The 13,952-nt window shown below is 40.9% G+C and overlaps 2 protein-coding genes across 2 annotated transcripts; both read left to right on the forward strand.

Annotated features, from left to right (window-relative positions):
- The first annotated feature begins 2,312 nt into the window (after positions 1–2,312).
- LOC117998991 (interferon alpha-4-like) lies at positions 2,313–3,405 on the forward strand. Its single transcript, XM_034987894.1, is given in 3 exon segments — positions 2,313–2,771; positions 2,774–2,887; positions 2,890–3,405. Coding segments are annotated over 3 exon segments (663 nt in total). The 5' UTR covers positions 2,313–2,566; the 3' UTR covers positions 3,234–3,405.
- A 9,064-nt stretch (positions 3,406–12,469) lies between these two features.
- LOC117998992 (interferon alpha-1/2-like) lies at positions 12,470–13,448 on the forward strand. The gene has a single exon (XM_034987895.1). The coding sequence runs from the start codon at positions 12,716–12,718 to the stop codon at positions 13,277–13,279; it is 564 nt and encodes a 187-aa protein (XP_034843786.1). The 5' UTR covers positions 12,470–12,715; the 3' UTR covers positions 13,280–13,448.
- Positions 13,449–13,952: the final 504 nt, after the last annotated feature.

The following is a 13,952-nucleotide window of genomic DNA, read 5'->3' on the forward strand; positions in this document are numbered from 1 at the left end:
GTCCCATCCTCACATCATCCCATGGACCAATCTTTCCACAGTCCCATCATCCTGAAATCCCCCAGCCCCATCGTCCCATCCCCCCATCCTCCCATCGCCCATTCTTTCCACAGTCCCCTGGTCCTGACATCTGCAGCCCTATTGTCCCATCCCCCCATTGCATCATTACCCAAGGTCCCATCCTCCCATCACCCCATTGCCCCATCATCCCATCACCCATCTTTCCAATGCCTCATCCTCCCATCACCCATCACTCCACAGTCCCATTGTCCTGACATCCTGCAGCTCCATCCTCACATCCCCACATCATCCCCCATCCCATCCTCCCATCGCCCCATCTTCCCAACATCCCATTGTCCTTTTGTACTATCATACCATCACCCCATCATCCCAATACCTCATCCTCCCATAGCCCCATCATTCCACAATCCTGTCTTCCTGACATCCTGCAGCCCCATCGTCCAACCATCCCATCTTACCATTGCCCCATCGTCCATCCTCCCATTGTGCGCATCGTTCCAAGGCCCGTCATCCTGACATCCCGCAGCCCAAAGCCCCTTCACCCCATCATCCCAGAGCCCCATCATGCTGACATCCTGCAGTGGCATCTTCCCATCACCCCATACCCCCATCACACCATCGTCCTAGCCTCCCACTGCCCCATCATGCCACTGTCCCATTGTGCCATCGTCCATCCTCCCAATGCCCATTGTCCTGGCATCCCACAGCCCCATCTTTGCTTTGCACCAACATCCCATCATCCCATCTTCCCACAACTACCATCGCCCCATCGTTCCACAATCCCATCAACCTGATATCCTGCAGCTCCATCATCCCATTGAACGACAGTCCCATTGCCCCATTGTCCCATAGTTGCATCATCCATCCTCCCATTGCCCCATCTTTCCACAGTCCCCTCGTTCTGACATCACTCACCCCACTATCCTATCTCAACATTGCCCCATTGTCCATCACACCATCATCCCATCATACTGCTGTCCAGCCTTGTCCCCTACCCATCATACTGACTGAGCCTCTCACGGCCGCAACATCAGGCACACACATGACCCCGAAGCTATAAATATGACTGAATGCGCTCCCATTCCGAGCCTCAAATCCCTGTACAAAAACAATTCAGCAGACTATGGTCAGCCAGCAGTTTCTGCAGGAAAGGCGAGCCCATGACTCAGGGCCGAGCCCAGAACATGCAAGGTGCAGGACTTCCTCCTAGCCAAAAATGTCCCTGCCTAAAGAGCCACAGATTGGCATACTCAGCAGAAAGGGCAGCCCAAAGGATGAGTTTTTGTGAACTATATAAGAAGGACAAAGCTGGCTCCTGAGGCAGCAGCTTAGCCTTTGCCCGAACCTGCTGCCAAAAAGGACGACCGCGCACCCCTTTGCCACTGCCTGGAGAATTGCCAAACTCCTCCATGGCCCACCTCTCTTGGCTAGCTCAGGAGCCTCGCTCTGCTGCATCCCTGCCTGATCCCTTGCTGGACACCTCACCTGGATCCATAGCGCAGAGTGCACAGACATCCTCTTACTGTGAGACAGCTGAAAAGTGTCCCCTCTCACACATGCCTGAAGGACAGAACCTACTTCAGAGCTCACATCTTGTTGGTTTTTCTTGAGTATCTTATGTGAAGTATTGACATTGAGTTCATGGAAATTATAGAAAATGTATGTAAGTTTAGAGCAATAAAATTTACATCAAATAGATGGCCCGCCAGAGGACTCTCCCTTCATCATTTGCTTGATCTCAAAGCTGTATTGTGAGAGGTGGCCTTCCCTTACTTAGTAGCCGCCATTGATTGTCTGTTTATGTTGCTTATGTTGGAGTCTTAGTGTGAACTGGGCTTTAGAATTAAAAGCAAGTAGTTCATATTTGATCATTTAATTCTACTAAAGTTATTAAACACATTAAATAATTATGTCAATTGCTGAAAAGAAATAAATGTTGAGAATATCTGGATGAATATCTAGCAGCTGGTGAAATTAAAAATTATTTTCCGATATGAAGCAAAATTAAAAGTTAAAACCTAAAAATACATGTCAGGAAAATACTGTAAATTTTCAATTGTTTTGAGCACTTCTAATAAATTTTTAAGTATATCATTGCAGTCATATTATTATTATTATGTATTGGTATAATTTTAAATTTGAATATGATTTTAATACATTACTATTTATATAAGTATGTATATTAAAATTTGCTCTGAAAACCTAGCTAAAAAATTAAATAAAATGTTAATAACTTTTAATTTTACTTTTAGCTTAAAATTTTTGTCAATTTTAATCCTACATTGGATAAAAGAGTCAAGTTTGGCACTCCTTCTATGTATAAAGTACAGATACATAGAGAGGACATAAATAGATATAAAGGATAACTGTCATTAAAATTTCATGAGGGATTCAATTAGCAAAAAATATCTAAAATGGCTCTGGGATCAAGAGAAGGGGAGGCAATAATGAAATGAAATGGGTGAGAAACACTGCTCTAAACCCATTTGGAGAATGAAAATGAAAAACAAAAACAAAAGTAGGAAGTAAGAGGAACATTCAGAAAATGGAAACTAATGTGTTCTCATTTAAGAGCATGCACAAGGGAAGATGTTCAGAGAACCTAGAGTCACGGTTCCCAAGGTTGCCCACCCCAGCCAGGCCAGCAGCATCTGAAGGATCCCCAATGGCCCTGCCCTTTTCCTTCTTGGTGGCCCTGGTGGTGCTCAGCTGCTCTCTGGGATGTGACCTGCCTCAGAACCATGGCCTGTTCATAGGAGGGCCTTGATGCTCCTGAGACAAATGAGAAGGATCTCCCCTTTTTCCTGCCTGAGGGAAAGAAATAACTTTGCCTTCCCCAAGGAGGTGCTTGATGGCAAGCAGTTGCAGAGGCTCAAGCCCTCTCTGTCGTCCATGTGATGAACCAGAAGATCTTCCACCTCTTCTGCACAGAGGCCTCATCTGCTGCTTGGAATGCGACCCTCCTAGAGGAATTCTGCTCCGGACTTTCTGAGCAACTGAGTGACCTAGAAGCATGTCTCATGCAGGAGGCTGGGATGGCAGAGACTCCCCTCATGAATGTGGACTCCATCCTGAGGAACTACTTCCAAAGAATCTCCCTCTATCTGCAAGAGAAGCAATACAGTCCTTGTGCCTGGGAGATTGTCAGAGCAGAAATGATGAAACCCTTCTCTTCAACAACCTTGCAAGAAAGGTTAAGGGGCAAGAAATGAGACCTGGTTTTACATGGTAATGACTCTCACTGACAAATAATATCATACTTCCATGTGTTCTGCCATGTCAAAGACTCTCATTTCTGCTATAATCATGACATGATGGAATCAATTTGTCAAAATGTTTTCAGGAGTATTAAGTGACATCATGTCAGCTATAAGAACAAGTTGCTTTCAGACGACCATGCTGAAATGATGACCATTAATCAATTAATTCTATTGATGTATCTATTTAACAACTTATTTATTTAACTATTTATAAGATTTAAATTATCTTTGAACAATATTAGGATTACTTTCCCTTTGTAGTTAAGAGAAAAAATTTATCGTTTATATTTGTTAAATTTATTATTTCCTTTATTAAATATTTTGTATAGAAAAAGTATTGTATTTGTTTATTATTTAAAAAAGAAACAAGTCTGATTATAACCTGATGAGAGAATGTATTGTACAACACACTCATTATTACGTTATTTATGCTATAAGTTAAAAATAGACTTTCTCTAAGCCAGTTTATATGTTGCTGTCAGGATAGAGGTGGACATAACAAATCCAATCCTGCTTTGTACCACTGATTTTTGTGGAGAAACCAACCTAAAAGCAATAATCATACTGAAGTAGTATCAGTTACGTTAAGTGGTATAATGAGAAGAAGGGGAAAAATGGAATTCTCTCAGCAGAAGCTGCAGTAAGTCATGTCAGGAAGCAAAAACAGAAGCAGTAGATACCACCTACAATTGACTGCTAGACTTCCAAGTATAAATATTCTTGGAAAATGTATATTTGAGTCTGCAATTTATAAGCAACTCCATTAACTGAAAGCCTAGGAACAGGAGTGGTCACATGGGAAGAGTAGAGCATGAGAAAAGAACTTAAGATTCATTCCTCGAGGGGCACCTGAGTGGCTCAGTGGGATAAGCATCTGCCTTAGGCTCAGGTCATGATCTCAGGGTCCTGGGATGGAGTCCCGAGATGGATGGGCTCCCTGCTCATCGAGGAGTCTGCTTCTCCCTCTCCCCCACCACTCCCCCACATCCCCACTTGTGCTCGCACTCTCTCTCTCTTTCTCAATAAAATTAAATTAAATGAAAAAGTTCAATTCTTTAAACCTCCGAATGGTAAGGGAGAAAAGAGCCACAAAGGAAACAAAGGTGGAATGGCCCTAAGACAGTAAGAAAGGGGAGAATATTGGTAAGAGTATTTCAAAGATGAGAAGTGCTTCAAAGAATTGCATCACTGCAAAATGTGGATGGAAAGTGCCCACCACACTGGGATATAGGGAGACTGAAACGTTAGTGAAAGCTGGCTTGCCAGAATTCATCACTGGGGGAGCGATAATGTATTCGGAGAAAATAGTTGTGAGAGATTTGCCTTCTGAAATGCAGCAGGAAAACAGAATGGGAATTGGAAATTATGGGCATTTTTTTTCTGCAGAGTTCCCCTTTTTGCAATGTATGTGTCTCTGGGTTGATTCATGGACTTGAAGTATTAGCAAATCATGTCAATCTGTTTAATATGTATTTCTTTTAAACCATGGCATATGTCATTCCTCACAATGCTAATTTATTATTATTTTGATTACTACTGTGTGGAATGTCAGTAAGCTGCTCTATGGATTGAAACCATCCGGTACATGGGGAAGCAGATGGAACTGCCCATAATGAGAGCAGGCTTGGTGGAATTCACAAGCAGAAACCACAGGGCAACAGGTGGGAGGCAAGGCTGCAGAAGAGAAGAGCTCCCGATGTTTTTCTCTCACCTGGGAGTCACCTTAGTGTTGTCACTCCCTTCCTGGTCAGACTGCCTTTCAGTTTCTGTTGCCTCAGTGCATCCAGATGTGATGACAGCTTTCTAGCAAAGCTGACTGGAGAAAGGAAAAAAAATGATGTATTGGAAGTGATGGAAACTAATGGTACAGAGGCCCTTTCTGTTTGCATTTTTACATCCCTAGTTTGGTACTGACCTCAAGATGAAATGGAAAGGAATTCAGAAGAGTAAGACAACTCCTGTCCAGAAATTACTAAATTAAAACAAACATATACAATTTTAAAAGCTCTGAACTAGTCAAGCAAAGGTGGCTAGTTTTCTCTAGCATCCTATGTGGCCTCACTGCCCCACGTTTTCACTGTGAGACAGAGCTTGAGAAATCAAAGGGCTCAGGAGAAGAAGACTGACTCAATAATGCAGGGATGGTCATTCCTCAATGGAAGCCCATGCACAGCCGAGAAAGCCACATGGAGTCCCGTGCAGCCTCAAAAACTGAGAGCAGAAGAAGGACTCCACAGTCTAATGAACTGAACTCCACATAAAAATCAATATTTAGGGATGCCTGGGTGGCTCAGTCATTAGGCGTCTGCCTTCGGCTCAGGTCATGATCCCAGGGTCCTGGGATCAAGCCCCATATCGGGCTCCCTCTCAGCGGGAAGCCTGCTTCTCCCTCTCCCACTCCCCCTGCTTGTGTTCCCTCTCTCGCTGTCTCTGTCAAATAAATAAATAAATAAATTCTTTAAAAAAAAAGAAATCAACATTTAGCAAAATAAAATTGCTGTTGCTATTTAAGGTAAAATTTTAAGAAAAAGGGGAGGGATAATTCACCCACACCTGTGCCCCTGACACACACATGTAGTACATAATGTTTACCTTGTGTCCTCTGGAAGACATGGAAAAATATGACACTTGAGTAGCTGCCGGAAAGAAGAGGAATTGGTCACAGAAACCCTCTTGGGTCTCGGGCCATTGAGTGTTTAGGGGACAAAAACAAGCCCCCTCCAAGGCAGGTTTGCTCAAAGCTGGAATTGTGATGAGCTGACTCCTGGCAGTCAGATAGAGAAAGAGGGAGCGAGCGAGCAAGGGAGGGAAGGGGGGAGTGAGGAGGACGAAGATGGAACACAAGAGGCTGTGGGCACGCGGGCCCACAGCATAATATGCAACCTGCACTGCTCCTGGGGATGAGGTGCTGTCCAGAAAGGACAAACAGCTGTGCGGCTGAAAGTAGAACGGACACATCCAGGTGTACCTAAAACAATTAGGAAACCAGCCTGGGGGTTGGGGAAGAACTGCTGAGTCATTAGTAGAACAAGGTGGAAAGAGTCTTGAGGCCCCTGTACAGCCACGTGGCCATCCTCGGAAGTTGTCTTTTGTACACAAAATCTGAGAGTATTCTTCGTCGGTCATTGTGCCCTGAGCAATTAATATGAATGCCGGCCAATGATCAAGGTGTGGGAAGACCCCTGGGGGTGCTTGTCAAACACAGGGAACACATCCATTCTGAAGAGGACAGATGCCCAGGGATAAGGCAGCAGAGCTGAGGTGCAGAAATGAAAAGAGCGAAAACAGAGCCCGGGAGCAGAGGTAAAATTGTGTTCTGAGCAAGGAGAACAAAGCTGCATACTTGTGACTGTGACACAAACATTTTTTTTTTTCTCATTTGAAAGCTTTGGCTCCGTTTACATAGAACCATCTCAAGTATTGGACAAATTAAACTTCGATGAAAAAATGAAAAAATAATTGAAATGGGTGATGTCTTCCAATCTCATCTAAGTAAAGCAAATGTAAAGAAAAGCAAACAAAAATTAAAAGGCATAAGAAGTGTACAGGAACATTCTGTAAATGAAAACTACCCTCTTCTATTTAAGAGTCAGGAGTAGAAAGAACTGGGGGCCACGGCGCCCCCCACTGGTCACCCTGGCCACAGGACTCAGCTATGGCAGAGATTTGTTAATTGTCAGACCAGGAATTCAAAATGACTATCATTAATATGCTGAGGGCTTTAATGTATCCATATTCTCATTCATTCATTCACTCATCTATTTTATCTACTATGTACTCTTTAAAATAGATTTTTTCAGCAAGATGCCCTTTTAAAAATAAAAAAAAAAGTTTTGTTCATATAATACCATATTTACCTTCATAATATGTTTGAATGTAACAAAATTTATTCATCTTATTTTTGTCAAATTGTTTTCTTTATGAAATTCTTCCCCAGGAGATTTTTCAGATTTGTTAATTCTTAAAAAGAGAGATAGCTGAATTTGTGACCCATATTGAAGAATGGATGATAAATTCAAATCACTCATTCATTTCTCATTTGTTATTTTAAAACTGCATATCTCTATGCCAGATTATGTGGTTATTCTGGGGACACAGAGGTGAATAAAGCAATTGTAAAGCTTATTCTCTTTGAGCTTTCCATTTTGAAGAGAAAGAAACATACAGCAATAATCATGTTTAAGGAATTTCAATTATATTTCATATTAAAACATGAGGTAGAGCACACGAGACTTTCACTAGCAGCTTGAATGAGGGATGTCAAGAGGGGAGACAGAGCAGATGAACTCTTTAAAGCAGATGAAACCTCTAAACAGACATTCCGCCAGTAGATGCGTCCTTGGATCCAGAATCTCCGACAGAGTATATTGTGGAGATATTAATTTACAATTGTTTGTTGCATATTTGCAAATCAGGGCATGATAATAGATGTGTTCCCTTATGAGCAGATTGTAAAACGAGGAGATGACCTAAAGTTTATGAAGATGTTGAACTTTTAAAGTTAAAAGAGAAGAACTTGCAAAGGGCACAGAGATGGTGTAGCCAGTGTGGGTAGGAGGCAAGAGAAGAATGATCTTCAGAAAGTACTGACTAAAAAAGAAAGTACTGACTAAGCAAACAAAGAGTTTAAATTTGAGGGGCATCTTAGAGAAGGATGGGGCTAACTTGTCCCAGTGGATCTGAAAACATAGGTGCCATTGGTCACTTCGGTAAGATCTGATTAGGAAGAAAAATAGGCCATGTTGATAGATGGAGAAAGAGTGTGGTAAGTTGTCGCCTCTTTTTTTTACATAGAGCAGCGTTGCTATGGTTCTATAAATTTACTGAAAAAACATATTTATAAGAAGCTCTTGGTTTCTTTGATTTTCTTTAGAGTTTTTCTAGTTTCTATTTCCTTGATTTTCATTATTCTCTTTATTGTTTCTTTTTATTTATTTTTTAATTTTCTTTTATTTCTTTTATTTCTAGCTTGTTTCTTTTATTTATTTATAAGTTTCTTTTTATAAGTTATTTCTTTTATACGTTATTTATTTATTTATAAGTTTCTTTTATTTCTAGCTTGTTACAGGGAAAGTGAAGAATCCTGACTTTGGACTTTCCTTCTTCTCTAGCCTGAGCATCTAAAGCCATAAGTTATACTTTAATCCTGCCTAGCTGCATCTCACAAATTTTAATGTTATGGGTTTTTAAATTTTTTTTCATTTATTTATTTTTAAAGTAAACTCCACACCCAACATGGAGCTTGAACTCGCCATCCTGCGATCAAGAGTCACGTGTCCTACCGACTGAGCCAGCCAGGAGCCTCCAATATGTTGTGTTTTCATTTCCATTTATTTCAATGTATTTTCATACTTCCCTTGGGATTTCTTCTTTGCCCCATGAGTTATTTAAATGTTATTTAATTTCCAAATATTTGGAGATTTTTCAGGTATCTCAACTTACTGTATCATCTCAGTCCTTTTAATTCTATAGAAAATTTTTATGACCCAGAATCTGGTCTATATTTATGATTGTCCTAAAGAAATCTGAAAAAAAATATACGTCACTTGTTATATTTGTGATATTTTCCATCTCTAAAAGTTCCTATCGGTTTTTATTTGTGTCTTCCATTTTTTCCTTCACTGTACCTTGAGGAAGAAAGTCATCTTAATTATCAAACTCAAGGAGATGTTGTTCTTTGTCTCAGCATCACGGACAGTTTTCTAGTTATTTCTGCTAGGAGCACAGTTCAAGCCTTCTTCATACGTCGTGACTGAAACTGCACTACTTTCCTTCTTATTTTTTATTTTATTTTTTTTAAGATTTTATTTATTTATTTGTCAGAGAGAGAGAGCGCACAAGAAGGGCAGGCAGAGGGAGAAGCAGGCTCCCTGCTGAGCAAGGAGCCTGATGTGGAACTCGATCCCAGGACCCTGGGATCAGGACCTGAGCTGAAGGCAAATGCTAACCAACTGAACCATCCAGGTGTCCCTACTTTCCTTCTTAAAATCCAATCTTACATCAAATCTGTATTTCATCAGGATTTTATTTTCATCTATCATATGATATGAGAGTTGACATTGATCTCTGCCTGGATTAGCAGGTAATCATTGTGGAATCATTTCTTTTTTTTTTTTTTTTTTAAGATTTTATTTATTTGACAGAGAGAGACACAGATTTTATTTATTTATTTGACAGAGAGAGACACAGCGAGAGAGGGAACACAAGCAGGGGGAGTGGGAGAGGGAGAAGCAGACTTCCCACTGAGCAGGGAGCCTGACGCGGGGCTCAATCCCAGGACCCAGGGATCATGACCTGAGCCGAAGGCAGATGCTTAACGACTGAGCCACCCAGGCGCCCTGGAATCATTTCTGGATGGTTAATCCCATCATTTGAACATCAGATACATCCTTTATCCTAAGCCTAGCTGTCAATGATAACACAACCATTTTGGGCATGATGTGTTTTACCAATCTGGTTACCTAATTTTCCTCTTTGTTACATTGCATTTTCTGTTATTATGAAATACAGCTTATTTTTACATAGAGATTGATATGCCCAGACTTTACTGCTTCCTTTCTTCCTGACTAAATAAAGATTTGATCTTTAGGTAGGGCAATGACTTCAGAAAAATGATAAATTCTTAGGCATTAATAAATAATGAGTTTGCAATGAATATAATGGCCAGGGACACTTCCCTCATAAGATGAAAAAATGAAAGTGAATCAGAAACTTTCTCTTTTCCAATATCTGAAGGGACAAATTAGGTGAAAACCAATAAAAAGCCAGAGCACCAGCAAACAAGACAGAGAGCAAGAAAATGTATAAATTTGGGATTAAAATATATGAGAACTACAAAATAAGAATTGTAAGGAATATTTATGACATGTGATACAGGATTATGTACTGCGTCTAGATTTTGCTAAGGAATTTAGATGTTTGATCCGGAATAATTCGCTTAATCTCTTTGGACCTCAGTTTCTCCACATATAAAGGAGGCTGGAAATGTTCCTTGAGTTGTGAGTAGTAAATAATCTAGAACACTTAGAAGCACTTGGCAGCATATTTCCCACTGAATGAAGCTTTAACAGATGGTGACTCTTTTCTTATTTATTCATAGAGATCTAGAAGAGAATAGTGGACTTCTCCTAGCCGCCTCTCTGTTACTGATTGACAACTGCTGATGGTCTAAAACAGAATTGGGAACACGTGGCTCATTGATTATATACACAATAGTATAATATGTATATGTATATTGTACATGCTTTATATACACTATATATTCTGATTCCTAGCACATTTCCCCCTTCTATCCTCCTTCCCCCAATCCCATCCATTCACTCCCATATTACAATGTTTCCCTCTGCCCATGTAGAAACCCCCAGTGAGCTCTGCCCTCCTCATTACTCTTCAGGAGGCTCTCCTGCCCATTCACACAGCTGCTTCCTTTACCCTTGTGGTTTCTGGCTGGCAATTTTACTTCCAAGTACAAAGCCGCTAACTGAAACCAAGAGTTGTGTGAAAGTTCTAGGTTTTTGGAAACTCTCCTAGGAGAGGCCTTGTTCTCTTCTTTTTCTCCTGGTGACTATTTTTGGACCTGAGGGAATGTCCTCGCTGCAGAGATGTAACAGCCGCTTTAGCAAAAAGGAAATAAAAAGCTGGATCAGTTTACTCTGTGGCCTGTTAAAATATTTATGAAGGAAGAGTGCCCCCTACTGGCTAAGATGGACAGAGACAGTGAGCAAGTCTGGAGACATTTCTGTTCTATGCAGAAGCCTTTCTCCTGGCAGGAGATGTTTTTTCAGAGCAAAAAAGGCTCATTCTTGGAAGGAACTGACTCCAATAGTGTAATAAGCCAATTTCCATAGCTTTTGTATATTTTTGAAAAAACATACTTTTCTTAAAGAGTAGTTAGCTTCAGAGCAAAATTGAGTAAAAGATATCAAGATTTTTCTCATAGTCCCTGGTTCTGTATCTACATTGTCTCTCCCATTATCAATATTCCCCCACCAGATGGAATAGTTGTTACACTTGCTCCCAAGAGTTACAATTGCTTCTTATGGTTGAGAACCAATCTGAAATATTGCAATGGTCTGTGGCTCTCCAAAGCTTGACCTTGGAGCGGTCTAACAAAACCTTAGCATTTATTGTCTCTCATTGGGTTTTCTTGGGTTTTACACAGAATCAATGACACAGAGTTCTTGGAAGATACCCAAACTGTCTGCAAGATCAGTGTGACAAACCTAGGAATAACAGGAATAATTTAGGATTGAAGGAGTTTCTCTCCATCATTTCCTGGATCTCAAAGTCTGACCTGGAGAGGGGATCTGTGCTTACTTGTGAGCTGCCATCGGATGTCTTGTGGATGTTGCTTGTCTGAGCCTCCCCAAGAAGGGAAAATATGAGTTCTGTAAGCAGAAAAGACTTCTTGCAGGCTTTGGCAATAAAATACAAATAGATTATATTTTATGATTTAGTTGTACAACACTTATTCAACACATCAGTAATTATCTAGTGCTAAACAGAAAACATATTTTGACAATACCTTCAAGAGTATCTAGTAGCAGGTGAAGTTAAAAATGATTTTGTCATATGAGGCAACATTAAAATTCAGTACACTAAAACCAGATGTTAGAAATAATTTAATTTTTCACTTGCTTTTAATAATTTGGAATGGTTTTAAATGGGTTTTTTTTAAAGATTTTATTTATTTGAAAGAGAGAGAGAGACAGCGAGAGAGGGAACACAAGCAGGGGGGTTGGGAGAGGGAGAAGCAGGCTTCCCGCGGAGTAGGGAGCCGGATGCGGGGCTCGATCCCAGGACCCTGGGACCATGACCTGAGCTGAAGGCGGATGCTTAATGACTGAGCCACCCAGGCGCCCGGATTTGAAATGTTTAAGTACACCAAAATCATTATATCTTTTTAGAAATTGTTAATTTGCATATGTCCTTTATATATTACAATTTATATATATAAATAAATTATAAGTCACTCATCAAATTTACTTATATACTTAAGCATCAATAGCTTTAAAATTTAACTTTTAGCTTAAAATATTTAGTCATTCGTAACCCTGAATTGAATAAACTTCACACTTTCTTTTTTACCTATAAAGCACAGATATAAATACAATATGTAACTATATATACTGTGTATCCATGCTATTAAGTTTTCTTGGAAGGTTCAATTAAAAAACATCCAAAAAGACTGGAGGCAAGAGACAATAATGAATAAAATAATATATGGTTGAGAAACCCATGCTCTAAACCCAAGGAGAAAGTACAGAAGGGAAAGCAAAAAGAGAAGTGGAACATAAGGGAAACGTTCAGAAATTGAAAACTCCCATGTCCCCTACTTAAGCCACACACACAAGGGAAGATGTTCAGAGAACCTAGAGCCACGGTTCCCAGACTTGCCCACCCCAGCCAGGCCAGCAGCATCTGCAGGATCCCCAATGGCCCTGCCCTTTTCCTTCTTGGTGGCCCTGGTGGTGCTCAGCTGCAGCTCCCTCTGCTCCCTGGGATGTGAGCTGCCTCAGAGCCATGGCCTGTTCGCCTGGAGGGCCTTGACGCTCCTGGGACAAATGAGGAGAATGTCTGCTAGCTCTTGTGACAAGTACACAAGTGCCTTTGCCTTCCCCAAGGCGGTGCTCGATGGCAAGCTGTTGCAGAAGGCTCAAGCCCTCTCTGTCGTCCATGTGATGAACCAGAAGATCTTCCACCTCTTCTGCACAGAGGCCTCATCTGCTGCTTGGAATGAGACCCTCCTAGAGGAGTTCTGCTCCGGACTTTCTGAGCAGCTCACCGACCTGGACGCCTGTCCCATGCAGAAGGCGGAGGGGGCAGAGACTCCCCTCATGAAGGTGGACTCCATCCTGAGGAACTACTTCCAAAGAATCTCCCTCTATCTGCAAGAGAAGCAATACAGCCCTTGTGCCTGGGAGATTGTCAGAGCAGAAATCACGAGCTCCTTGTTTTCATCAACGATCTTGCAAGAAAGATTAAGGAGCAAGAAATGAGACCCATTTCAACATAAAATGATTTTCATTGACTAATAATCATACTTTCCCTCGTTCTGCTGTGTCAAAGACTCTCATTTCTGCTGTTATGGTGACATCAACAGAATGCATTTGTTAAAGGTTTTCAGAAGTATTAAGCGACATGTCAACTCCGCAAGCAGTCGTCGCTTATAGTTGACCGTGCTCATGTCTATTTATCTATTTAAATATTTATTTATGTAAATGTCTATAAGATTTGGATTTTTTCATGTAATATGTGCACCTTTATATTGCAGAATATAATAAAATATATATATTTTAAGATTTTATTTATTTATTTGAGAGAGAGAGAATGAGAGAGAGTGAGCACATGAGAGGGGTTAGGGTCAGAGGAAGAAGCAGACTCCCTGCCGAGCAGGGAGCCCGATGCGGGACTCGATCCAGGGACTCCAGGATCATGACCTGAGCCGAAGGCAGTCGCTTAACCAACTGAGCCACCCAGGCACCCAATAAAATATATTTTTAATATTTAATGAGTTTATCATTTTTCTTCTTTATTGAACATTTACTAAGCAAAGTGTTTTTAAAGAGTAACACCAAGTCTAATTGTGCAACTTGATTGAAAATTGGACAGCAGAATGCATTTACCCATCGTACTACATTAACATCGGAAATAACACTGACTTTCTCTAAG

The sequence above is a fragment of the Mirounga leonina genome, unplaced genomic scaffold (genome assembly GCF_011800145.1).
Source record: "Mirounga leonina isolate KUSES-001 unplaced genomic scaffold, KU_Mleo_1.0 Mir_447, whole genome shotgun sequence".
NCBI lineage: Eukaryota > Metazoa > Chordata > Mammalia > Carnivora > Phocidae > Mirounga > Mirounga leonina.